This window comes from Heteronotia binoei, chromosome 13 (assembly GCF_032191835.1).
Source record: "Heteronotia binoei isolate CCM8104 ecotype False Entrance Well chromosome 13, APGP_CSIRO_Hbin_v1, whole genome shotgun sequence".
Taxonomy (NCBI): Eukaryota; Metazoa; Chordata; class Lepidosauria; order Squamata; family Gekkonidae; genus Heteronotia; species Heteronotia binoei.
In genome coordinates, this window is record NC_083235.1 from 28,129,458 (window position 1) to 28,155,835 (window position 26,378).

The 26,378-nt window shown below is 45.4% G+C and overlaps 2 protein-coding genes across 5 annotated transcripts in view; one reads left to right on the plus strand and one right to left on the minus strand.

Annotated features, from left to right (window-relative positions):
- Window positions 1-5,867, plus strand: part of LOC132581558 (unconventional myosin-Ia-like) — a 64,422-nt gene extending 58,555 nt beyond the window's left edge. For all 3 annotated transcript variants that reach the window (XM_060252864.1, XM_060252866.1, XM_060252867.1), the window contains 4 exons: window positions 146-278; window positions 1,879-2,031; window positions 4,004-4,131; window positions 5,443-5,867. In XM_060252864.1, the coding sequence (XP_060108847.1) occupies window positions 146-278; window positions 1,879-2,031; window positions 4,004-4,131; window positions 5,443-5,566 (538 nt within the window). In that variant the 3' untranslated portion in view covers window positions 5,567-5,867. The remainder of the gene's footprint in view (window positions 1-145; window positions 279-1,878; window positions 2,032-4,003; window positions 4,132-5,442) is intronic.
- Window positions 5,868-6,979: 1,112 nt separating this feature from the next.
- Window positions 6,980-25,281, minus strand: LOC132581417 (retinol dehydrogenase 16-like). 2 transcript variants are annotated; one of them, XM_060252660.1, is made up of 5 exons: window positions 24,784-25,281; window positions 19,009-19,338; window positions 15,562-15,820; window positions 11,369-11,532; window positions 6,980-9,178 (listed from the first exon to the last, which is right to left on the minus strand). In XM_060252660.1, the coding sequence occupies exons 2-5, from the start codon at window positions 19,319-19,321 to the stop codon at window positions 8,961-8,963; spliced, it is 954 nt and encodes a 317-aa protein (XP_060108643.1). In that variant the 5' UTR covers window positions 19,322-19,338; window positions 24,784-25,281; the 3' UTR covers window positions 6,980-8,960. The 2 variants fall into 2 exon arrangements, with proteins under 2 accessions (XP_060108643.1, XP_060108642.1); XM_060252659.1 differs by having other exon boundaries at window positions 25,238-25,276.
- Between the last annotated feature and the right edge of the window lie 1,097 nt (window positions 25,282-26,378).

The window sequence follows — 26,378 nt, forward strand, 5'->3', positions numbered from 1 at the left end:
TGTCTCCTGCAGGTCTTCTTCTCTTCTGCTTTGTACACCTCACATTGTCTTTCCCAACAAGAACGAAGGCAGGAGCCAAGACCATCCAACCCAGCTGAAAGGGTTCAGTCTGTCAGGACTACAATTTGTGTTTTGTGTCTTCCAGTCTCCTGCAGCCTTTCCAAGGGGAATACGTGGGTCTGAAAGACAACCCCAAGTATCGCAAGCTCCAGTCCACCGTTGATGGCAAACTGGTGATGGCAGACAACGTGAGGAAAGTCAACCGGGCAGATGCGAAGGTGAAAAATGTGTTCGCACCAGGCATTTGGGAATGGGAGTCATTCTCTTTTTCACAATGCAGAAATTAATATTTTTATGCATATCTTCCAAGTAGGTAGAAACCTGTACCTTGTCTGTGGATAAGATGACACCAGTCATCTACATTACTATCAAGTACAGCATATAAACAATGATAATTAAATGGAGTTGGAAGAGAGTTTTACAGATACCATGGACTGCCAAAACAAACAACAAAACAAATATGTGGGTTCTAGATCAAATCAAGCCTGAATTCGCCTTAGAAATGACTATACTGAGACTATCATACATTTGTCACATCATGAGAAGAGTCACCAGAAAAGACAATTGAGAGCAAGTTTGGTGTAGTGGTTAAGTGTGTGAACTCTTATCTGGGAGAACCGGGTTTGATTCCCCACTCCTCCACTTGCACCTGCTGGAATGGCCTTGGGTCAGCCATAGCTCTGGCAGAGGTTGTCCTTGAAAGGGCAGCTGCTGTGAGAGTCCTCTCAGCCCCATCCACCTCACAGGGTGTCTGTTGTGGGGGGGGGGGAGAGAAAGGAGATTGTAAGCCGCTCTGAGTCTCTGATTCAGAGAGAAGGGCGGGGTATAAATCTGCAATTCTTCTTCTGCTGCTGCTAGGAAAAATTGAAGGCTGCAGGAAAAGAGGAAATCCAAGAAGAAATGGATTGACTTTATAAAGGAAACCATGACATTCAGTTTAACAGACCTGAGCAAGACTGTTAAAGTGAGGATGTTTTGGAGGACATTAATTCATAAGGTGCCCAAAAGTCGGAAGTGACTTGATGGCACATAACACGGGCATACGTGTTCAGAAGCAGAATGCAAAGTGCTGCTGACAGAAAAGAAAGGGTGGCCTCTTGTCATTCAACAATTCCAAATGTTTGACTTTTGCCAAGCCCGCTTAAGACCCATTGGTCCTGACAATTAAATCCTCCACATTCAGATGCTAGAGAGGCTTGTTGCCTTCTTGTTTTGCTCAAAAACTTCTCAGAAGCATCCCGGTCATGACTGGGACTAGATAAACCTTTGGTTTTGTTTCAAAAGGCCTCATATTCTTAAGATCTTGCCATGGTGGAAAAGAGCCATCAAATTGCAGGCAACTTATGGTGACCCTACAGAGTTTTCAAGGCAAGAGATGCTCAGAGGTGGTTTGCCAGAGCCTGGACAGGGTTGCTGTGAGGTACCAACCCTGGACTTCCTTGGTGATCTCCCATCCAGAGCCTTTTTTGTAGCAGGAGCTCTTTTGCATATTAGGCCACACCTTCTGATGTAGCCAATCCTCCAAGAGCTTACAGGGCTCTTAGAACAGGGCCTATTGTAAGCTCTTGGAGGATTGGCTACATCAGGGGTGTGTGCCCTAATATGCAAAGGAATTCCTGCTACAAAAAAGTCCTGCCCCATCCAAATACTAACCAGGGCCAACTGTGCTTAGCTTCCGAAATCTGACAAGATTGGCGTAGCCTGGGCCATCCAGATCAGGTCAAGATGCCATAAAATGTTTACAATGGTGTCTCTTTCCTGTGAGTGACTGAAGAACTTTCCATTCTCTGTTTCTCATTTGTTCTTTGTCTTTGTCAGGCATTTCCTAGACTTTTCCTTCTCACCAAGAGTCATGTGATCCTGGCTGATCCCAAGGCAGCTCAACCCAAAACCGTAATCACCTTGAGTGACATTGACTGTGTCTCTGTCAGCTGCTACTCAGATGGGTTCTTCGCTTTGCACCTTAAAGAGGTACTGGAGGGGGAGATGGGGGGTCCTCAGCAAGGAATTGAGACATGCTAGAAAGATACCAGAAGTCAGTTTGATGCTTTTTGCCTCTCTGAAACCCTCTTGACAGGATTAGACTATATTGGGGGTGGCCAACGGTAGCTCTCCAGATGTTTTTTGCCTACAACTCCCATCAGCCCCAGCCAGCATGGCCAATGGCTGGGGCTGATTGGAGTTGTAGGCAAAAAAAAAACATCCGGAGAGCTACCGTTGGCCACCCCTGGGCTATATGATGTTACACCATGCTTGTTTTTAGATGTTACTTTTTGCCACAGCTGAATTTTTTTTGGGGGGGGGGGGGACCCAGATTTGTGCAAATCATATTTGAAATGTTGAATGTTCAAATTTAGCTTTTTAAAGCCTGGATTTGAAGAACACTTTTAAAAAGTTACGTGATACTTTCTCAGCAGATGATAATTCACTGGGTTAATCAGTGGTTTATGAAGAAATCTTTGTTAGTTCACTGTGTTCCTCCAGCCCCAATTCCAAGTTATTTTTAACTAACATAGGCCAGTTTAGGAGAAAAGCAGGAGAGGAGCATCTTATTCCATCCCCACTTGAAAACTAACTCTTCCCTTCCCAGTGATGGCTATTTGATGACATCTGTATTTAAAAATTCATTGCACCTATTTCCCTTCTTCTGTCCCTCATTGCCAATTTGAAACGATCAGGATTTGGGAGACTTCAGTACTTGCCAGCATTCCTACCCTGTAGGCTGGATCCAGGAAGTTCTGTTCCACTGATGGAAGTGGCTTCCATCCGTGGAAAATTTAGACTGGCTCCAACCCCGCCTCTCTACTGCCTATTCCTATAGTCCCAAGACTGCCAGAGTTTAAAAGGCCATTACATGACAAGAAGTTATTTACTTCATTTGTCGTCTGCCTTTCTCATTGAGACTCAAGGCAGGTTAGTATAATACATACAATACAACCCACAATATTAGAACCTTGGCCTAAAAAGACAATACAGGCAGTAAAGTGGGAATTACAAGGCTGTGGAACAATGCAATGAGACATTATATTACATTCGATCAAGAATGTAATAAAGCTGGTCTGAAAATCCTGAAAACCAAGACCAAGGCTGACCAAAGGGCGTGGGAGTCAACACAGGTATGGGTGACCAAGCATCTGCAGATGAGTGGGTGGCCTTTCAACTGCATAAGGGAGTAACAGTGGGTGTCACACATATGGGTCTAAGAACATAAGATCAATGTTGGATCAGGCCAATGGCCCATCCCACCCAACACTCTGTCACACAATGGCCAAAAAACCAGGTGCCATCAAGAGGTCCACCAGTGAGGCCAGAACACTAGAAGCTTTCCCACTGTGGCCCCTCTAAGCACCAAGAATACAGAGCAGGGATGGCCAAACTGTGGCTCGGGAGCCACATGTGGCTCTTTCACACAAATTGTGTGGCTCTTGAAGCCCCCACTGCCCCATCAGCCAGCCTGGAGAAGGCTTTTCTCTCTTGAAATCACTTCTCCAAGCCAAGCCAGCCAGCAGCTGAGATAATACATTTAAAGTTAAAGTTGCTTTCTTTCCACCCCTCTCCCCCCAATCTATTTCCCTTCTTAGTTCCTTCCTGTGGCTCTCAAACATCTGACATTAGAATAAACGTGGCTCTTACATTAAGCAAGTTTGGCCACCTCTGATACAGAGCATCACTTGCCCCAGAAAGAGAGTTCCATCTATACCCTATGGCTAATAAGCCCTGTTGCATCTCTGCTCCATATATTTATCCAATCCCCTCTTGAAGCTGTCTATGCTTGTAGCTGCCACCACCTCCTGTGGAAGTGAATTCTATGTGTTAGGTCTGTAAGGTCATGGTTCAGTTAGTAAGGTAGTTGATTAAGAAGGGGAAGCTCTTTCCATTTGCCAGCTTGGGAAGGGACTAGGGTGATGACTTCAATAGGTGAAAACTCCTCTCCCTTTTGCAGTCTTCCACAGCGAGTGGCAAAGGGGACTTCTTGCTTATCAGCGACCACCTGATTGAACTGGTCACCCGACTCCACCAGACAATATTGGAGACTACAAAGCAGAAATTGAAACTCCAAGTGACTGATGAGTAAGGGCAGACTTGGAAATGGGTGAAGGATGATGGGAAGCTCTTCGGACCAAGTGTTGGGAGTCTTTTTGGGGAGTATTTGTCTCTCTTTCCTATATTTCTTACACAGAGAACAGCCACTTTAATCTACCAAAGACTTATTGAGCAAGATTTAGACAGACAGGAGAAGGGGTACAAACAAGGCTAAGCTATTTTCACTATAGTGCAAAACCCATAACCTCCATCAGTGGTTGAGGATATTATTTTTTTGTATAACACCTTGAGAATTAGTTGTGCATTGGCCACATTCAGTAGAGCTCAGCTAAGATGGGTGGCAGTGGAGCATTTTGTGTGCGAAGGTGGTGGTGAAGTTTTGCTTTCTGTAAAATACTGGCCTGTGTTTTGGCAGTGATAATGAAACAAAGCAAAAATCTCTCCCTTCTCCCATTCAGATGGAGGGCACGCAGGGGTGGAATTCTGGCTGGAACTCCTTTGCATATTAGGCCACACTCCCCTGATGTAGCCAATCCTCCAAGAGCTTACAAAAAAGAGCCTTGCAAACTCTTGGAGGGTTGGCTACATCGGGGGTGTGTGGCCTAATATGCGAAGGAGCTCCTCCTAGAATTCCACCCCTGGAGGGCTGGGTATAATCTTTCCTTGATCTGGCTTTGTGGTGCTTATCACATAGCCAATTCTGACAGGCTTTATGGATTTCTGACATGATTGTAATAGCTAGCTTATATAGTCAACAAGAAGAACCCTTTGTTTTAAAAAGGAAAAATAACACCAAGCAGCAGCTTGCAGCTAGCAGGAGCAAAACAGTGCAGGGAGGAAGGCTCTTGGTGGTTGGGAGTCCTTTGAATACAATTTTGGTCCCTCTGAACTTCCTTTGCACTGAAGGCATTTGCCCAGGAAATTTCAGCTCACTCTGAATATTTAAAGTACGGTACTTTAAATTTCTTACCCCTTGTTTTTCCCACTGTAACCAAAATAGATTGCCAAAAAATCACAAAGCTTAAAGATTTATGACCATCTCCACAAGTTTTTGAACTTACTTGGTTTGATTTTACTGAAGACCTTAGCCTTGACCCCTACCTTGTGTGAACAAAGTTACATCTCATGCAGATTTGACCATTCAGCCCCAGGTTGTTTGCAAACTTATTAGTTGCCACTTCAATAACAAGAGATGCTTTCCCCTCAACTGAACAGTTTGTGCTAATAGCCTGAAATGAAACTGAAATTCTGGCAAAGGCTGCTGCTACCTTCTTTCTAGTTAGACTGCACCTGGCACATTGTCTTCTTCTAACCTGTGGCTCTTCTGGTCACCTTCAGGTTCCTGGTGAAGTCCAAGCAAGGTAGCATCACTGTCAAGGTAGTGGAGACGGCAGAGAAACAGGGCACAGCACCCGTCTGCAGAAAGAAAGGGAGCCACAGAATGGAAGTGCTGGTCCACTGAGGTGAAACTGGACAACAGGAAAGAGATACCAGGAGAATACTGATTGTCCAGAGACAGAACCCCCAAGACTCCAGATCTTGGAACCTTCAACCTAGTTACAGCCCACCACCAAATCAGTGCTTCAGAATCTCTCAAGGGCAGCTATCTAAATATCTACATTCAGAACTGACTGTGCACCAGTTTCTCCATTTGATAAACAACACTTGTGTCAACTTCCAACATTTTGGGAAGCGGCCTCTCTCCTGTAGAAGACTTATAGAATATGAGGGAGAACGGGGCAATAAAAGAAACTCAAATGAAACACTCTTTGTCTGCTTCATTCAAAGCCTCTTAGGCCTAGAGAATTTTCTGGAATACTAAGAATATTACTTTTGTTATGGTGTGTCCTTCAGGATATTATTTTGCATGGCTGGAAATAGTCTCTTTCATGCAGCTGCATATATATATGTGTGTGTGTGTGCGTGATTACATATATATATGTGTATATGTGACATATACACATACATGTGATTATTTCCCATTGCCAGTCAGGGAGTTAGGTAAAGACAGTCCCCTGTGCAAGCACCAAGTCATTACTGATCCATGGGGTGACGTCACATCACAACGTTTTCTTGGCAGACTTTTTGTTATGGAGTGGTTTGCCATTGCCTTCCCCAGTCATCTACACTTTACACCCAGCAAGCTGGGTACTCATTTTACTGACGTCGGGAGGATGGAAAGCCCTATATGTTGCTCTGCTCATTTTTCTGCCTGCCATACCAGACTAATCCTTGTGGGTACCAATTCTGAGTTTTCCAAGAATCACACCCCCCTAAAAAAAAAAAACAACCTCAAACCCTCCCCCTCAACCCCCCCCCCCCCCCACTAAAAACACTGGATACCATTTAATAAGGCATTAAAGTGGAACTGCTTTATGTAGTGAAATATTTACCCAAATTTTCTGTGCTCTGGGTAAACTATTCAAAGAATGTGTTGTTTTGTCAGTGCAGGATGATTAAAGACTATATTGGGATATGTTGAACTTAACCTCTGTGCTCAAGAAAAAAACTCCCTATTTATTCAAATTTAAATTGCTGTTAAAGATCGTTGTCTTTATCCCTTCTGTCAGGTCTCAAGTTTAGGATATATTTAAGACATTCAAGCTCATACTAAGATATAAAACTTTAAGAGTTGAAAAGTACCTTATTTATTATGAACTGTATCCTTTAGGTCTCATAGTGAACTCCAGAAAAGTACAAAGTGTTCAGTTTGAAACAGGGAAAAGTTGGCGCCGCTTGGCTAGCACCTGAACTCCAGAAAAGTGCAAAGTGTTCAGTTTGAAACAGGGAAAAGTTGGCACCGCTGGGCTAGCACCTGTGACATCACCAATCCAGTTCCCCTCCCCCAATCCTTGAAGTACACTTTCAAAAAAAATTCTTGCAAGGTTTTTAATAAGGCGAACATGTCTGCATACAATTTATAACAGTGACATTCACATGCCAAACCCCAAACTGTACAAACTGATCCACCCACCGATAATAGAGGGGACTTTTTCTATTTGTGGGACTCCCCGAGGATGCAGCACAATATGACTCAAAAAGAAGCAGCAGCAGCAGCAACAACAGAAGCCCTGAGGAAGTGGGGCTCGATGAAGACAGAATCTGCTCCAGGAGACAAATGCCAGTTTCATTAAAGAGGGGGAAAGATTAGGGAAAAGAAACTAGTCTGCTCAAACCCCTGAGAGCTTGGAGAATCCTGGAAGGAGAGGTTCTGGAGCAGAGTGAGGGTCCCTGTGGGTCCTCGGATAAAGTGTGTATGAGGGGAGGGGATGAAACCAATCAATGCACCTGCATCCAGCTGGTATGTATGAATGCATATGATGGCAGATTTTGAAGCTGGGGCCGCCCTACAGGAGAAAAGCCACACTGACCACAATTCAGACGTCACCTTAGAGAGCTAACTCAGAACAGGCGAGCGACATGGCTCTGCTATGAGGCAGAACTGAAGACAGTTATGCTCACCAACTGTCTCTACGTGGCACAGACCTCAGTGGCACCAGAGCTGTGCCACAGACAGCACAATTCCTGTTTGCACGGATGACATCTGCACACAACCTCCTGGGTAAACGGTTTACAGAGTTACTTTGCAGGGAAAGAATGGGATGCCAAAACAGCATTTGCATTTATTAATTTAGTTATGTCCTGCTTTTATCCCCCTGTTGGGACTCAAAGCAGCTTAGAACATGATTGTTCCCCTCCTCTGTTCTCTCACAACAACCCAATCAGGTAGGCCAAGCCAAGAGTTTGTGACGGGCCCAACGCTACCCAGCAAGAAGGGGAAATACAAACCCAAGTTGCCCAAGATCCTAATCTACCACTCTACCCACTACACCACACTGGCTTTCTAGAAAGGGCCCTACTTCAATGTTATGCTCCACCTGATGCAGGGGAGGCTGGGCTGGGCATTCAACAAATACCTTCCCCTCAGCCATTGTCCCACTGAGATTTTTTTCCCCCTGTGGGCCTAACAGCCAATCCATCCTTACTGAGTGGCCAGGCCCCAGGGCAAAGAGATTTGCCGCTCAACACCAAATGGCCTGTCTGTAACAGCAGTGTTGTGGCATCTGGCAAAGGAAAGGGAAGCTAGCGGGACGCTGCGCAGGGCCTAGAAGAGGACTCAGTGCCAGAAAGTGAAAAAAGGAATAAAAATAAAACAACCCCCGCCACTGACCACTGAGAAAGATTGCATCCATGTGCCATTGAGATGATACAATCATTACACTATAAGCAGTCATCCACAACTGGATTTTTTCCTGCAAGGACAAAACATTATTGTTACAAAAACCAGGGCTTTTTTGTAGCTGGAACTCCTTTGCTTATTAGGTCACACCCCTGATGTAGCCAATTGTCCAAGAACTTACAGGCCTTTTAGTACAGGGTCTACTGTAAGCTCCAGGAAGATTTATTTATTTATTTTTCATACTTATATCCCGCCCTCCCCGCCGAGGCAGGCTCAGGGTGGCTACATCAGGTGGGTGTGGCCTAATATGCAAAGGAGTTACTGCTACGAAAAAAAGACCTGTGCAAAACACTCCTATAGTGCAGAGATTGCACAACAGCCAGCCACATGGCGATGCTGCTATGGAAGCTCTGGGAAAGATATCAAGGCACTGATCCAACACTATACAAAAGCAGGAAGCTCACCTGGGAGAGATGGAAAACAAAGTCTTCATACTCTATGAAAAGAGCATTAGGGGAAGAACCCCCCCCACACACACACACACTAATACCACTTACCTAAATGAAAGTCTTTAAAAACAATAAATTTCTCCAAATGCTGGCAATTTTTCTAGCGCATCCCACCTTTTCTAGCCCCATTGCAAATGCTACTGTTTACATGAAATGGTTTCATGCCCCTACTTGCCCTGTCCTAGTTTTGGGTAAGACAAGGTGGCCACACTGTCTTGTACCCATGTCGGCATGTAGCTCAGAGGGATGTAAAGCAACTTGGCGTCCCAGCCAGCTGAGTAGCGGGTGCGAGGGTGAACGGCAGTCAGCGCGTGCTCCATGCAGTTGGTCACCAGCGAGAGGTTGGGATTGCAGTTTGTTTGCATCTGACTGATGACTTCATAAACTATGGGGAGGGCATGAGGAAAAAAAAGATTCAGCCACACTTTCATTTCCTTTACGAAAAGCATGAATTAATTCCAACAAATCATGTCTACCTACTCAGCCATTTCCCCATACGTGATCTGCAAGGGCTGCAGTGTTTCCTCTAGGCTGAATTAGTGTGAGCTAGCTCACATTTTTTTAGCCTCTGGCTCACACATTTTTGACTCAGCTCAGGAAAAATGGTCCTAGAGCAAGCTAATTTATGCAGTACCTCAGAACTTTAACGCCAGCAGCTCAGAACTTTAATGCCAGCGGCTCACAAAGTAGATTTTTTTGCTCACATGACTCCACAGGTTAGAGGTAACACTGCAAGGCTGTGGGTTTTTTTAATTTTTTTGCTACCAATTCACAGCTGACTTATGGCAACCCTAAAGGGCCACAGGAGCATCGAACTCATTTGTTATGAGGGCCAGATATGACGTAAAGGAGACCTTGTCAGGCTGGGCCATGTGTGTCATAAAATATAATGCCAGGTAGCAGAGATATAAACTTTATAAAGGATACAGAGAAACTTAAACCACACTTAAAACATTAGCACCTGTTGGTCTTAAAGGTGCTTTTTTTTGTATCTCTCCCATGGGATCCAGGGAACTGGGCAAAGGAAGCTGTGGTTCTTTCCTTCCTTCTTCAGGGGACCAGGAGGGGGAGGAGCCTCAGCCAATAGAAGGAAGAGAGACTTGGCTCAATAGCTCTGCTGTGTAACTGAGAGAGCCTGGCAAAGCAAGCTATTCCTCCCCCCTTCCTCCCCACGGAAGGAGCCTCAGCCAATGGAGAAAATAGAGGCTTCACTCTGTAGCTCCTGTGCAATTGAGCAAAACAAGCTGTGATGCAGAAGGAAGCAAGAGAGAGGGAGAAGAAAGCAGACAACAGCCAATTGCTCAGGGGCTAATAGGAGCCCTTTGGGGGCCTAATTCAGCTCCCAGGCCGCATGTTTGACAACCTTGCTAGGGTTTTCAAGGCAAGAGACATCCAGAGGTGGTTTTCTACTGCCTGCCCCCTGGTATTCCTTGCAGGCCTCTCATCCAAGTACTGACCAGGACTCACCCAGCTTAGCTTCTGAGATCTTACACGATCAAACTAGCCTGGGCAACATAGGTCAGGGAGCCTGGACTGTATGTTTGTCTTTAAATCCCCACTTCCTATATACAGTATGTCACAGAAGTGAGTACATCCCCTCACATTTTGTAAATATTTAAGTATATTTTTTCATGTGACAACACTGAAGAAATTACACTTGGCTACAATGTAAAGTAGCGAGTCTTCAGCTTGTATAGCAGGTAAATGTGCTGTCCCCTCAAAATTACGCAACACACAGCCATTAATGTCTAAACTGCTGGCAACAAAAGTGAGTACACCCCTAAGTGATAATGTCCAAATGGGGCCCAAAGTGTCAATATTTTGTGTGCCCACCATTATTTGCTAGCACTGCCTTAACCCTCTTGGGCATAGAGTTCACCAGAGCTTCACAGGTTGCCACTGGAGTCCTCTTCAGCTCCACCATGAGGACGTCACATACACCTTGCGCACCTTCACTTTCCTTTTCAGGATGCCCCACAGATGCTCAATAGGGTTTTGGTCTGGAGACATGCTTGGCCAGTCCATCACCTTTACCCTCAGCTTCTTTAGCGAGGCAGTGGTTGTTTTGGAGGTGTGTTTGGGGTCGTTATCATGTTGGAATACTGCCCCGCAGCCCAGTCTCCGAAGGGAGGGGATCATGCTCTGATTCAGTATGTCACAGTACATGTTGGCATTCATGGTTCCCTCATCAGAATTTCATAAACTGCGGTTTGTGTGTGCTTAAAATCTCTAGTGGATGAGGCTTCCATCTTCCCACAGGGCTTTCGTCCCCCTCTGCATCACTAAATCACATATTTTGTTGCTGTTGGGGCAGGATGTTGTTTTCTGCACAAAGAACTCCAATTGCTTAAAGCTGCAGTCCTACACATATGCATTTGGGTGTCTGGACACAATCAAGCTTGCATACAAGCAAACATGCTTTAGAAATCAGCAGCAATTCTGTGAGCCAAAACCTATGACGTCACTACAGAACAAGCAGCAATCTCACTAATCAATATTTTACGGCTACCAGATGCAGAACACGAAGGAATTAAAGAAGCACCAAAATTAAGAAAGATGGGAGGACAGTACTCACATTTTTCTATGAAAGATTCCCCATATGCTCTCTTGGTTTCATCCGGGAGCCGTTCCCAAAGGCTCTTGCAGCTGTCGCTCAAGATCTTTTCATTGGTGATAGCAGTTTTGAAGAAGCCTGGCTCGACCATGGAGACCTTCAACCCAAAGGATGCATTCTCACGTCTGAAAACCAAGACAACTGAGAAACACTGTGTCACCACAGTTCTAGGGACATCAAAATGCCTTGAGAGGCTAAGAACATAAACATTAGGAAGAGGCCATCAGGTCTATTTCATCCAGGATTCTCTTCCCAACTGTAAGTTATCAAATGTTCATCAACAGACCTTCCTTTGCTTGCCTTCAGCACTCACAGTTCAGAGGTGTGGCTGGTAACTTTATTGTTTCCTTTCACCAACACCTGTTGATAGAACCTATCACCTAAGTGCCTTCACACAATCCCTTAATCTTTTTATCTGCAGCCCAGTTAAAGGTGGTGAGTTTCATTGGCATGGGAATATGTGTGAAAGTTGAGTAATCCCTTAAAGGTCATGTGTAAAAAACAAAATTAGTATGGCTTCCTATATCTGTAGTTTGGGGTTTTTTTGCCATCACATTGGAGATGACTGTTGACAAACCTGTAGAGCAGGGGTGTCCAACCTTTTGGCTTCTCTGGGCCACATTGGAAGAAGAAGAATTTTCTTGGGCCGCGCCCGCACATAAAACACACAAACACTAATGATAGCTGATGATGAGCTAAAAAACATCCATACCTAATTTTCGTGATATCCGCCACCACCGCAGAAAAGCCCTCACATAATAATCCTAATTATGTACCGCTCCATTCGGAAGGTCTTTAAAAATTGTCAAGCAGGTCCCAAGTTTGCAATCACTGATATAGAAAATCCACCTGAGGCAGTGGAGCGTCTCCATTTTGGGGACAGCAAGTCCAGCTCCCCCTCACGCACCCCACCACCTCCAACCTTTACAGAGAGGGGCCAGCAGCCCCACAATGGGGAAAACTCCCACCCCACCCCACCAGGCCACCCAGGAGCTGGCTATGCTACTCCCTAATTTTCCCAGAGAGGGGTCCACAGCCACCCCTGATACCTCCAGAGCACAGCTGAGGGCTCTTTGTCCTGGGCGGGAGATCCAGAGGGGCCGCAGCAGGAAGAAAGAAGAGCCAGAGAACACCCAGGAGCAAAGGAAGAGCACTCACACACACACATGCTTTGAGTCAGCTCTGGCGCTCTCTTTGGTGGGGGGGGGGGGGGGGGAAGCAAGCAGGTGGAAAAAACAACTAGATATAGCCTCAGTCCCAGGATCTGCCAATGCTGCAGCAAACAGTTCCAGCTGCTGTTTTAAGAAAGTGTATGAGTTTGTGTTGGGGTTACATTCAAAGCTATCCTGGGCTGCATGAGGCCCTTGGGCCACAGGTTGGACAAGCTTGCTGTAGAGTTTTCAAGACAAGAGACTTTCAGAGTTGGTTTGTGATTGCCCACCTCTGTGTAGCAACCCTGGACTTCCTTGGTCGTCTCCCATCTCAGAATGGCTTATACTCATAGCTGGCCCATAGAATTACCAAGATTCAGACACAGCTAACAACAAGAACAACTCTCATCTGGGTGTGAACCAGGGCTGACCCTGCTTAGCTTTTGAGATTCAACAAGATCACTATCCAAATGAGATCATACCACTTTGATCTCAATACTGACTGATCACAATACTGACTTTGATGGACCGAGGGTCTGATTCAGTGTAAGACAGCTTCATATGTTCATATGATAGCAGGGGGGGGGGGAGGGTCTTGATGGGATCAAGGGCTGAACACATGGACCTTTCTCCCCTCCTGCCTGCTATTCACTAATTGGAACCATCGCCTCCCTAGCTCTTGCTGGGTAGAAAAGCCAAATTCTCACTAGCTCTTGCTGGGTATAAGCCAAATTCCTCTGCCTTCCACCTATCAAGTGAAAATTACATACAGAAGTAAAGTGGTTAGGATTATCTAAGGTGCTTTCATGTCCCACAGTGTGGTCAGCCACCAATTTAACGCAAAGTACTCTGGTTTTAACTGAATTAAGCAATTGAAATGCAGCGTGGCATACAAGCCGAACTAATAGACATATTGAAAGAGCAAGTCACATTAATTCATTTGTGGTTTCCACCCTCCTGATGAAGTCTGATTGTATGACAGTCCTACTTTGCCCATCATCAACACCAGCAATGGTCCCCGAATGGAGTAATTTCATATCATTTCAAACTGGCCGCTTTTTGCAACACCTCCTCATTCCCCTTCTTTCTGTTGCTTGCAATGCTTAGAATAAGCACATCCGCTCTAAATGCATGCATAACAATAGCCAGCCCTGTCACTAGGGGCCGAGGGGGACCACAGGGGTGAGAGCAGCAACTGAAGAGACTGGGGGTTGCCCCTCTCCCCTCATGCACGATTGAAATCCTGCAAGGAATGGAATGCAGGAGCAGCTGCCACCCCTTCCACCCAATTTAAAGGAGCTGCCAATCAGCTGATCTACAGACCCTTTAAATCACATGGGACTGGGAGGCTACTCCTGCAGCCCCTCCTGCATATTTTAGAGCTGGGCCCTTTAAATGGTGCAGGACACGCTGCTTCTGGGCACCCCTCCCACATAGGGCTGGCCCTAGACTGACTGGCACCCTAGGCAAGGCTGACTTCTGTCACACACTCCCCCCCCCACACACACACTGATAACATCACCAAGTCACATCAGGGTGCCCAAATCGGTGCCCCCAAAAGGCCAGCGCCCCAGGCAATTGCCTAGTTTGCCAAGTGGCAGGGCCAGCTCTGCTCCCCCACAATATAAATCGTGCAGGAGTGAGAGGGGTGGCTCCAGGGTGGGGGATGAGAGCCCCCCAAAAACTGTCAGGACAGCCTATAATAGTTAATAATTATCCTATGGCATTGTGTGTAGTATAGTATAGCCAGGAAATCAGAAGATTGTCCAGCAGCTTTAAGTTCTAACTCTTTTAGCATTATGCACCACTAGGTGGTAAGCTTGACTTATTTGAGGGAAGGACTGAGAGAGCTCTGATAGAGCTGTGACTGACTCAAGTTCACTCAGCTGGCTTCATGTGGAGGAGTGCAAAATTGAAACCAGTTCTCCAGATTAGAGTCTGCTGCTCTTAATCACTACACCACACTGGCTCATAAATGTATGCTGTCGTGCATGATGCAGTGATTAGACTGTTGGCCTAGGATTTGGAAGACCAGGGTTTAAATCTGCACAGCAGCCTGCCAGGTGACCTTGGGCCACTCTCAGCCAAACCCCTCCTGAACAAGGTTGTTGAGCTGTGATTCCATGATGCTCAGGTCAAAATAAATTTTATTCCGCTTTAAGCCGCCAGTGGACTTCTATTCATTTTGCTGCAACAGACTAATATCAGGGCTTTTTTTGAGCAGGAATGCACAGGAACGCAGTTTTAGCTGGCTGGGTATCAGGGAGTGTGGCCTAATATGCAAATTAGTTCCTGCTGGACTTTTTCTACACAAAAAAGCCCTGACTAATACAACTGTCCTCTAACAGAGGAGAACTGAATCACAATATCATAGAGTTGGAAGGGACCCTCAGGGTCACCTAGTTCAATGCCCTGCACAATGCAGGAAACTGAGATCTGGAAAGCCACCACAACTAGCTAAAGAATGTAGGTATCAAGAAGCCTACTACTACTATAGATTGGAACCCTTTTCTGCCTAGTTTAAATTAGGCTGCAAAAGCTCTTCTGAAAACTCGACTGTGCAACTGAAGAACAACAACAAAAAGAGCAATTTGAACTGAATGCAAGAAGTCAAGTTTGGTGGGCGCCATGATGCTTGTAGACTTTTCCAGGTGGTTTTAGAAAGTGGGCAGGGCCATGTGGGGCTTTTTCTCGTCAAGGCTTCTGATTGGGCACTGGACATTTCACTGGCTGTGCAGATTTTTAAAAAAATGTTGCCTTGGCAGCAGCTGCAACCACAGCACAAGAATCTGCTTAGTGGGACCAAAGGAAAGCTGCAGCAGTCATTTTGTAGCACTGCATCAGAATTCCAGAGTTGCTCATGGCTTTGGAAATGTGGGGGACCTCTGCAATAAAGGTATCAGTCACCCAGAGTTCCTCTCTTCCCTACCACGACAACAGAATCTAACCCTTGTTGTCACCATCCCGCATCTTCTCCATTGATCTGGACTCGTTAACAATTACCTGAGACTGTCGGAGAAAGCCTCGACTGCATATTTTGAAGGGCAGTAGCCACCCCCAGCAATGGAGAACCGCCCCACGATGCTGGACACGTTGACCACCCTCCCTCTGGCTTTTCGTAACAAAGGCATCAGGTGTATCGTCACGTCCACCACCCCAAAAAAGTTGACATCCATAATCTTCTTGAAGTCTTCCTTGGTCATCCATTCATTGGGACCACACGGGATAGAGATGCCTGCGTTGTTCACCAACCCCCAGAGGCCTGAGAAGAGAGATCAGAGACACAACAGGTATGCATCTTGAGCACTGTCTTCTTGGTGCTCACCAGGCAATGTAAAATAAGTTTGCCTTCTGTTCATAATATGAACAAAAGTCTGCTATTATACTACTCTTAAATACATTCTGTCATCAAACAGGACAGGGATGAGAAAGTCTTGAGATCAAGAACTGAAAATAAGGAGAAGGGGGGAGACACAAAAATTAGGCGAAGAGAAATAGAAATGAATGAGAATGGGAAAGAGGGATAAATTAAGAAAGGGAAAGGTTGTTCTTGCTGCAACACCCTGAGCTTTTTCACACAGCCTAAGTATTCTGGCAGGGCAGCCGGCCAGTTACTGAACAGTAACAGGTTACTGCTGTTATTTCAGACAGACCCGATTCAGTAACTGGCTGCTACCAGAATACTGTTACCTTTTCATGCAGTCCCTCAGGCGTGCCTGAGACATTTTTTACCAAGAGCAGTTCCCTCCAGTTTTCAACCCCTCCTTCCAGATTGAAATCGCTATGGTGCGCTGTGTGAAATCCCCCATGGGGATTCTGGGAGCGCAGGCCATTGTCACGCCCTTTTTTGCTGGCTGGCATACAATCGCCGGCTTTCTGTTCTTGATATGTTGTTATACTGCTATGATGCTCTTACACCGATGTTCCCCCCACAAAAAAAGTCGGAGATTGCTCGCCAGCTGGCAAAAAAGGGCACGAAAATGGCCGGTGCTCCCAGAAGCAAGATAAAATCGGAATAGTGTGAAATAGCTCACTTCAGACACGGAATTCTGGAAAGAAAATTCCAGAAACTCCCATCCTTGTCCCACATTACTCCAGGGCGGCACAATACTGATTCCCTTCTGGTTTCCATTGGTAAATGTAAAAAGCCTCCCTAACTCCCGCTTTGCAAGATCTGGCTGAGCTGGGTATCAGGAAAGGAAGAGAGAAAGAGAAAGGCTGGATTTTTGGAGAAAATAACCTGCAGGCTGGAAATTGCTGCTGTCTCAATTTTTAAGTTTGCTTCATTCTTGGAGAATGGAAAGTTTAACCGATCCTAGCATGCTTTTTGCTATGCTCAGACTTCCTTGCACCCCTAGTGGTTGTAGCCCAGAACTGCATATTAAAAATGAAAGGAAAAATGCTGGAAGCTAGGACCCTTTTACACATGACTTAGACAATTGCAGATAATCGATGTATGACTTAGATGACTGTATGATTGTAGTTCATGTTTCATGTCTGTGGATTTATTTATTGAATTTTTCAAAAAATACTGCCTCCCAGTGCCTGTAAGAGAGGACTATCATTATCCAGCATTGGATAATGATTGGATAATTGTGATCCAGCGTGGTGTAGAAGTTTGCTGGGTGACCTTGGGCTAGTCACACAGTTTCAGCCTAACCTACCTCACTGGGTTGTTATGAATATAAAACAGGAAAAGAGAATGATGTAAGCCACTCTGGGTTCCCATTACGGGAGAAAACTGAAATATAAATGAATAAATAATGATGCTCTGGGGACAAATTCAGTGAAGCATTTTCCATGCAGGGTTGCCTAGAGACCCTAAGAAAGATGTCCTTTCCCTTTAACAGAAGCCTAATATATGGAAATGTGTTGATTAAGCTTTTTATGGCATGGAAATAAATAATGTTACCTGATAAATTTCTTCCATTCAGATAAAAGGAGAGAACATTTTTTTTCTCCAACCCCATTCCCAGGCCACCAATGCATTCCTGCAGAGGAGGCAACGTATTCTATCATGTATGCCTACCCGATAGTTATTCCCAACAGTACAGCAAGCTCTTTGCCAACATTATAGCTTTGATACAGATCCAGAGAAAGCATTTTTAGCAATGCTCACAAGTAGGGCATAGCGTTTCAGCATAAGTCACAGGGCTGGATCCTATGCATTATGCACAGAGTTGCATTCGCAGAACACACCTCCTCTCCTCTACAGCCTGCCATGCTCCTCAAAATGTATTTCTGGAGGGGGGGGGGATCAGGTGATTCTCACAAATAGTGTGTGGTGCCACCTCAGTGTCCAGATTTTGGAAGAAGTTGCAGCAATTTTTTACAAGTAGGAGGAAACTGAGTAATGCATCCGTGATGAGTAGGGGTCGTTTTGTAGAAAAATAGGTGGCGGAGCTCATTAACATAACTCATTAGCATATGCCTCTGCCCCCCCCCCAGCCAAAAGCAACTCAATGCAAGAAAGGAGAACCCCGTGTGAGCAAGGTCTGCTTGGGATGGCTAGAGATCCAGCCAGCCCAAGCAGGTCTTGTTTGCCTGGGGCTCTCCTGGGCTGCCCCCCCCCCCCCCGCCAGGCAAAAGGCCAGCAAACCACCCGCCACCCAAAATCACATAAGGAGTGGAGAAAGGGTGGTGTGGGCTTCTCCAGGGGTTAATGAGGGCTGCTTGGAGTGTGGCAAAGCCCCTGGTGGTTGGCTGGCTGCCCACTCTCATAATCCAGGGATTGTTATGCAGCTGCACCTACAATTCAATGGACAAGGTAGGTGGGGAGGAAGAGGGGGAATCCTCAGAAAGGTTCAGGAGCTGCACTCCTGTGAGCTCCTGCTGAATCTGAGGCCTGAGTGCTAGGAATCCTTAATGTGCAAAGACAGACAACTTGGTCCAATCTGGTGACTATCACTTTGGCACACAGCTAGACATATTCACTTCTAAACACAACCAGCACCTTACTTCACAGGCTTCTTGCTGCACCACAATGCAAGGCACACAAGATGATGTGCTTGTATGAAACTCCTGCTTGCCAAGTGGTTCTTGGCTGCAGAGTTTGCCATGGTGATAGTCTGCCCATAAGCTACCTGGGTGAATAGGGGGAGGAGGGAGGAAGAGGACAGGGAGGAGAGCTGGTTTTATACCCTGTCCTTCATTATCCAAAGGAGCCTTGCAATGACTTACAATCACCTTCCCTTCCTCTCCCCACAACAGACACACCCTGTGAGGTAGGCAGGACTAAGAGAACTCTGAGAGAACTGTGACTGGCCCAAGATCACCCAGTTGGCATTATGTGGAGGAGGAGGAGGAGTGGAGAATAAAACCCGGTTTTTCAGATTACAGTCTGCTACTCTTAACCAGCAAAATTGGAATGAAAAATGTGTTTGCTCAGTCAAGGAAAGCTACTCAGAAAGCACAAGGACTGTGAGAACCTCAGAATTCTTCCATTCTAACCTTTGTCGCCAATCTGGTTTTTGACCCATTCTGTGGCTCTGGCCACACTTTCAGTGCTGCAGACATCCAAGATGGTGGTTTGCAGTCTTTCTGATGCATTCTCTTTTAGCTTCTCCGCTCCCTCTGGTGTGAAACAGGCTGCCAACACACGAAATCCCCGAGCGTCCAGCTGTCTGGCCAGGAGGTTCCCGAACCCAGAGCAGCAGCCTGTTATGAAGACATACTTATCTGTCACGTTGCTTATGCTCTGCTTGTCACGATACCATCGGAACAGGAGATAGAGGCCCAGGAGGATGGCTAAGTAGTGCCACATGGCCAAGCTTGCTGCAGCTGAAAGAGAATAATAGAACAGAATAACAGAATCATAGAGTTGGAAGAGACCTACAGGATCATCTTCTAGTCCAACCTCCTGCACAATGCAAGGAATTCATAAATACCTCCCCTCACATATACACTTCCAGTGACCCCTGCTCCAAGCCAAGAAGATAGGGAGGGGACTCTCCAGGATCCCTTGCCAAACTGGCCTGGAGAAAAATTGCTGCCTGACCCCAGAGTGTCAATCAGCATTTCCCTGGACATGTCAGAAAGGGCCACAAGAACTAAGCACTGGTGCAACCATTCCTGCCCTCCCTCTCATGATTTGCCTAAATTCACAGAATCAGCATTTCTGTCAGATGGCCATCTAGCCTCTGAAGGATGAGAAGTATGGGATACCAGATTATCAATCAGCATAAGGCCATCCTCAGAGGTATAACACAGAAGGCTAGAGTTCTCTCTGCTTTGACACAGAAAGAACTCTAGCCTTCTGTGTTATACCTCTGAGGATGCCAGTCACAGCTGCTGGCAAAATGTCAGGTTCTACAACAACAAGCCCAAAAAATTCACAACAACTAATGAACTCCAGCCCTGAAAGCCTTTGACAACATATGAGGTGGTTGTTGAACAGGCCAAAGATATTTTGGTGTGCTACACACAAGGGCTCTAAGGATCTGGGTGGTAAGGAGAATCATGCAGGGTTTCCAGTCTCCAGATTCTCCCAGAATTATGACTGATCTTTATCTCAGACCACAGAGATCAGTTCCACAGGAGAAAATGGTGGCTTCTAAGGGTGAACTCTACAGCATCACACCCCTGTTGAGCTTCCTCACCTACCGTAAGAAGAGTGAATTACACCTACCTGCCCATCTACTAGGTGCATTTGATGTCCATATACCAGTACAAAGAGTGTGGTAAATTTTTTAAAATCTACTTTTTTCAAAAAAGCAAGTTTAAGTATTTTTCAAAATAACTTGATCTAAAAACGAGATCTGAATTTAATGCAAATATGTTCACCTATGATTATAGTCTCTCAAAACTAAATCTATGACTTTCTGTCAAGCGCTCCAAGTAGAAACTCGTTTTTCTTCATAAATTAAATAACCTTGTGTAAGAAATTAAATAACCTTGTGTAAGAAACCTTGTGTAAGAAATATGTAGCATTACGACATATTAGGAACCCTTGAGTTCTATGACCACCCCCCAGTGGCCTTCTGAAATGTTAACAAGTAGTTAGCCTTTTCACCTCCTCCAAGTTAATAATTTGCACAGATTTTTCCCTTTGAACTTTGCAATCTATCCGTTGTATTTTGGTCCTGTTCTTCCTCCAAGTGCCACATGTGGTTTCCCCCTCCATTTTATCCCTCAGAGCAAGTGAGGAGAGAAGGTTAGGTTAACAGCTAAACTACATGATGCATTTTTCCCTATGAACTTAGGCAGAGAACTCCTCTGCAGGGGCCATTTCAGCTCAGGAAAATAGCTCAGGGGGGAGGAAGGAACCCCTCCTTGCCTCCCACAGGCTGCAGTCACAAATGGAGCCCCTGCAAAACTATGTTTCCCACACCTGCCATATAGCTGTGGAGAAAGTAGGCTAAGTAAAAAACATATTGTGTAATTTGGCCTTGGGTGAGAATGACAGGCTAAAGATCACATAGTAAAAGCAGGGGATTTGTAGGTTTGCCAATTTTGGATTGGGAAACACCTCGAGATATTGGGGGTGGAGCCTGAGGAGGGTGCGGTCTGGGGAGGGGAGGGACTCCAATTGGGGGAATAATGCTATAGAGTCCAGCCTTCCAAAGCAGCCATTTACTCCAGTCAAACTGATCACTGTTGCCTAGAGATCAGTTGTTATCCCAGGAGATCTCCACCCACCATCAAGTGGTTAACGTGCAAATGAGAGAAGTCACTGTAAGAGTAAGCAATAACGCAACCCAAAAGTTATAGTGACAAATAACTAATGATTCATATAAATGATTAAGACAATAAAGAGACATAGGTCCCTAGGAAAGGAAAGGTCCCCTGTGCAAGCACCAGTCATTTCCAACTTTGGGGTGATGTTGCTTTCACAACGTTTTTACAGCAGACTTTTTATGGGGTGGTTTGCCATTGCCTTCTCCAGTCTTTTACACTCCCCCCCCCCCCCGCAAGCTGGGTTCTCATCTTACTGACCTCGGAAGGATGGAAGGCTGAGTCAACCTTGGGCCAGCACCCTGAATCCATCTTCCACCGGAATCGAACTCAGGTCGTGAGCAGAGAGTTCAGACAGGCTCAAAGCCATCATTGAGCAGTAGCCGCAAGTGAAGTATTCTATTGGAGACCATTGGTCCCTATGAATGTTGTTTAAAAGAGAGCCAGTTTGGTGTAGTGGTTAAGTGTGCGGACTCTTATCTGGGAGAACAGGGTTTGATTCCCCACTCCTCCACTTGCACCTGCTGAAATGGCCTTGGGTTAGCCATAGCTCTGGCAGAGGTTGTCCTTGAAAGGGCAGCTGCTGTGAGAGCCCTCTCCAGCCCCACCCACCTCACAGGGTATCTGTTGTGGGGGGAGAAGACATAGGAGATTGTAAGCCACTCTGAGTCTCTGATTCAGGGAGAAGGGCGCGATATAAATCTGCAATTCTTCTTAAAAGTTTCATTATTGATTATTTATGGAATATCCCCTGTTGATAAAGAATGGGAAACAGGTGGGGCAGAAGTCGACGACCAGTCCAGGGAATTCCAAGATGTCTTCATTTTGCATCTATTGAAGGAACATTCTTCATTCAAAAATACGTTTGCATTGTGAAAAAGACGTCCTCAGTTTGGAGCTTTTGAGCACGTGAATCATTTGGTTGAGACTGTGTTAGGGACGTATGTCTCTTTATTGTCTTATCATTTATATAAATCATCAATTATTTGTCACTATAACCTTTGGGTTGTGTTATTGCTTACCACCAAGTGGTTGGCAACCCTAGGGGATTGGATCAGGAGCCCCCACATCACAACCCAGCACTCTAACCACTAAAACATACTTGATCCCTAGATCATACTATTACTAAATTATTACATAAACTGCTTATTAGCATCTTTAAATTAAGGGGGGGGGGAGAACCCAACTTCATTGTGGTGGTTAGGACAAGGAAGGCTATCACATATTCCAGGGATTTCTCAACCTTCCCCCACCCTTGAAAAAAAAAAATGAAACCACTGCAATAGGCTTACAAGTTTCTTCCCTTCCTCTCCCCACAACAGGCACCCTGTGAGGTGGCTGAGAGAGTTGAGAGAACTGGGACTGACCCAAGGTCATCCAGCAGACTTCATGTGGAGGATTGAGGAATCAAACGCAGGTCTCCAGATTAGAGTCCGCAGCTGTTAATCACTTCACCTTGCTGGTTCTCTGTGACTATACAGACCTCCTTCTCATAAGCACTAGAATTCTATGCTCTTGGAGCTACTGTGTATTAAAAAAAAAAGGGGGGGGGAGCACCAATACTGAAAACAATAAAAAATCTTTTCCCCTGTTGCAACACTGTTGATTCTTCTCTGCTTTGCCTCCTCTGCACCTTACTACCTATTTTCTCTGCATGTAGTTGACTGGACTGATATCACTATGGCTGAGATTACTCCCATAAATCACTCTAGAAAGGATGCGTGCCTATAAATCTCAACCAGCACCATACAGGTTACTAACTGGAGCAAAGATCAGAGAGAGCAATATTAGTAGGACTGCCAGCCTCCAAGTGGAACTGGGAGAGAGTACAGAGATCAGTTGCTCTGAAGAAAATAGCTGCTTTGGAGGGTCTGCTCTATGGCATTACTGAGTTTCTTCCCTTACCCAGGCTCCCTTGCCAAAGCTCCAGGAATCTTTCAATCCAGAGTCTGTGACCCTGGTATTAGTCATTATTAAATATTTTGCTTGAAGCACTAGTTCTGTTAGAGTAACAAAAGAAAGAGAAACTGTAATTATCAACAGGTTTGGGATTATACAAAACGCCCAAATGAGTTGATATTGAGAAACATTTTTAAATTTTTTTGAGTATTTAGTGGTTTCCACAGGGTGCCCTTGCCTCCCAACCTACAATGGTTCTTTGACCTCATCATCTGGTCATTCCCCTTCTTTGTTATCCCCAGCTCTGCCATGACTTTTCCCAGGTCTGCTCTGGTACATGTTCTCTACAAGCAGGGTGCTTCTTTTTTTTGGTAGAAAAAGTCCAGCAGGAATCATTTGTATATCAGGCCACACCCCTGATATCAACATTGTTTCAAACAGGGGTTTTTTGTAGGAAAAGAACCAGCAGGAACTCATCTGCATATCAGGCCATACCCCTGGTGCCAAGCCAGCCAGAACTGCATTTCTGTGCATTCATTCTTTTTTTTTTTCCTTGCCTACAAGTTTGCAAAGGAAGATGCAATTTTCATATCTCCAGGCTTTTCCTCATGAGTTTCTCCCATCAGTTCGGCTTCAGTTTATCCTCTGGTTCCCACAGTTTTATGCCTTGAGTTTTTTGTTCCCCCCTCATTTTTTCTGGTTCTTCTAAAACCAGTCCTCACCCCCATGTTTTTCTGAAAGCTGATTTTGAGTTGCCTTTTTGTGTTGGCAAGCGTAAGGTGAAGCACACCAGAGGGGGGGTGGGGAATCCAAATTTTAAATATATGTTGATTTTGAGGTTACAGAATACACCCCAATTCAAATATTAACTGTGGCAGCAGTGAAAAAGGCAAATACTATGCTGTGAATTATTATTTTTAAAGGACTGGGAACGAAATGGCCTATATTGTATTGTCCCTGTATAGATCTATGATACAGTCAAATTGGGTGACCTCGAGTTCTAGTTATTATCCACTTTCTCTACCTCCTGCATCATTTTATAAACCTGTCATGTCTTCCCCCCCTTAGCCTTCTATTTTCTAAACTAAAAATTATGAAAGGTGCACCAAATCCTCAATCAGCATGATTGCCCTCTTCTGTACTGCCCTTCTCAGTATTCCAGACACTATTGCCTCTGTGCTGTCAGCATCTACAAGCCAGGGAGTGAAAAATCCCCAAAGCGTGCCCAGACGAGCGAGGGTAATTCGTAAACTTCGATCAGACTAGTTTCCAAGCACTCAACGGTTAAAGAAGGCTTCCGCCTTTTTGTTAACCTTACAGAAGAAATTCAAGCCACGCAGAAAACAAACTGCTTTGCAGAGAGCGCTGGAAAGGGGCCATCGACCAACAGGATAAAAAAGGATTGCGCAACACCACCCAAACTTCAGGGCTAGACCTGGATTTGAGCCTGGAAGTTTCCAACTCCCGGCTTGTCCGCTTGCCACTTTCTCCAGCCAGCTGCCCATTTCATTAAAGAGAGTCGAAACAGAAGATATTCCCTCCTCCTCCCCCCAGAGCCGCCAATCACGCCCCTTCCCAAACTTTTGACCCCCGCCTCCCATTTCCATTTCTCCTAGACCCAATCCTCCCCCGAGCCTGAAAAAAGAAATATACCACAGTGAAAGCTGATGGCTCGCCAAACTTTCTTCCGAGCAAAAGGCAGCTGCTTTTCTACGTCTCTCAGCCTTTCTGAACAATTCTGCACGTTTACGCAGACGCACGCTTACTCCCGCTTGGCCCAAAAGACGGAGAGGGCTTAGAGAAAGTCTAGAGCGGCGACGGGGTTTCTGACGCTCCGGAAGGCTGCTGGGCGGTTATTTCCTAACTCGCCCTAGGCTGCGGGATGTGCGCGCACTTGCTCCGGACTCAAGTCTGTTGTAACCGATGGGATTAATCTTTCAGATAAACTTTGAAAGTTTGGACTGTGAATACTTTTTAAAGAATAATCACAGTAAGAGATTCGCAGTAAGAGAGCAGCGGAGCCTCCCAAAAGAACCCGATTTCCTGTAACTACTAGTATGAATTTGGTCGGATGACCGCTTTTAGGGAATCCGCGTTGCCTCTTTACCTGCCGGCGGTGGGAGATTCCGATGAGAATGAATCGCCGACTGGGGTAGGGTTGCCAGCTGTGGATTAGGAAATACCAGGAGATGGGGAGGGGGGGTGCGGAGCCTGGGAAGGGCGGGGTTTGGGGAGTTGAGGGACCTCAGCGGGTTATAATGCCATAAAGTCTAACTGTCAAAGCAGCCATTTTATCCCGGGGAACAGAACTTGATTATCTGGAAATCCACTGTAATAGTGAGAGGTCTCCAGGTGCCACCTGGAGGACTTCACCCTCAGAATAGCTATATGCATGAACTAGTGTGGTGTAGTGATGTGAGTGCCTGACCAGAATCTAATTGAGTTGGAAGCAAATCTCCTACTTTTCTGCCAGGGAAGCTGGCTGCACTTTGGACTAGATGCATTCTCTTATCTCGCTCTAGCCTACCTTTGTCAGAAGGGCACTACCAAATAAATAGGCTGCTGACTGCTCACGTTCTAATCTCTTTTGGAGCAAATCCGTGAAAAAGTTCAAAAGAAGAAGGAACTGGCAAAAACTCAAAAGGCTTTGGGCCTGTAACCATTCAGTCAGATAAACCCAAAGGGCTAAACTGAACTTTCATCTTCTCTCCATTTCGATGGTTGGCTAAATTGTTTACACTAAGACCTTGACCAACCAGTTTACAGGCATGCTCAATTACTGTTGAAGTTATAGCTGCGGTCTGGAGAATTTGTTAACAGAATAATCTATCCCAAAATAGTAACTGTCACTATAAATGTTGGAGTGTAAAATCTCTGTCTTTCACTCTTTTAAAGGAAGGGAAGCCATCAGTTGTTCCATTTGCCCTATCGAACTTAACTGACCACAGTTAGACTGCTTGCAGGATATAAATCTAACAAATAAAATAAATAAAACTAATCTGTTACCCAAAGTAGCTTTGCGGTAAAACAATTTAGGAATTGCTAGTCCCCCTTGCCTCCATTTTTCTTGAGCCTGACTCCAATCAACTCTTGGTGGCTTTCTTTCCAGATACAATTTAGTATTTACTGTTGACATTTTTAGTCATGGATATGTATTGAGAAGTTGTGAAGGAGAAAGTTTAGCTTTGGAAGAGTAAACATTGTGATAATAATAATTCTATCATAAAAAGATAATTTCAAAGATGACC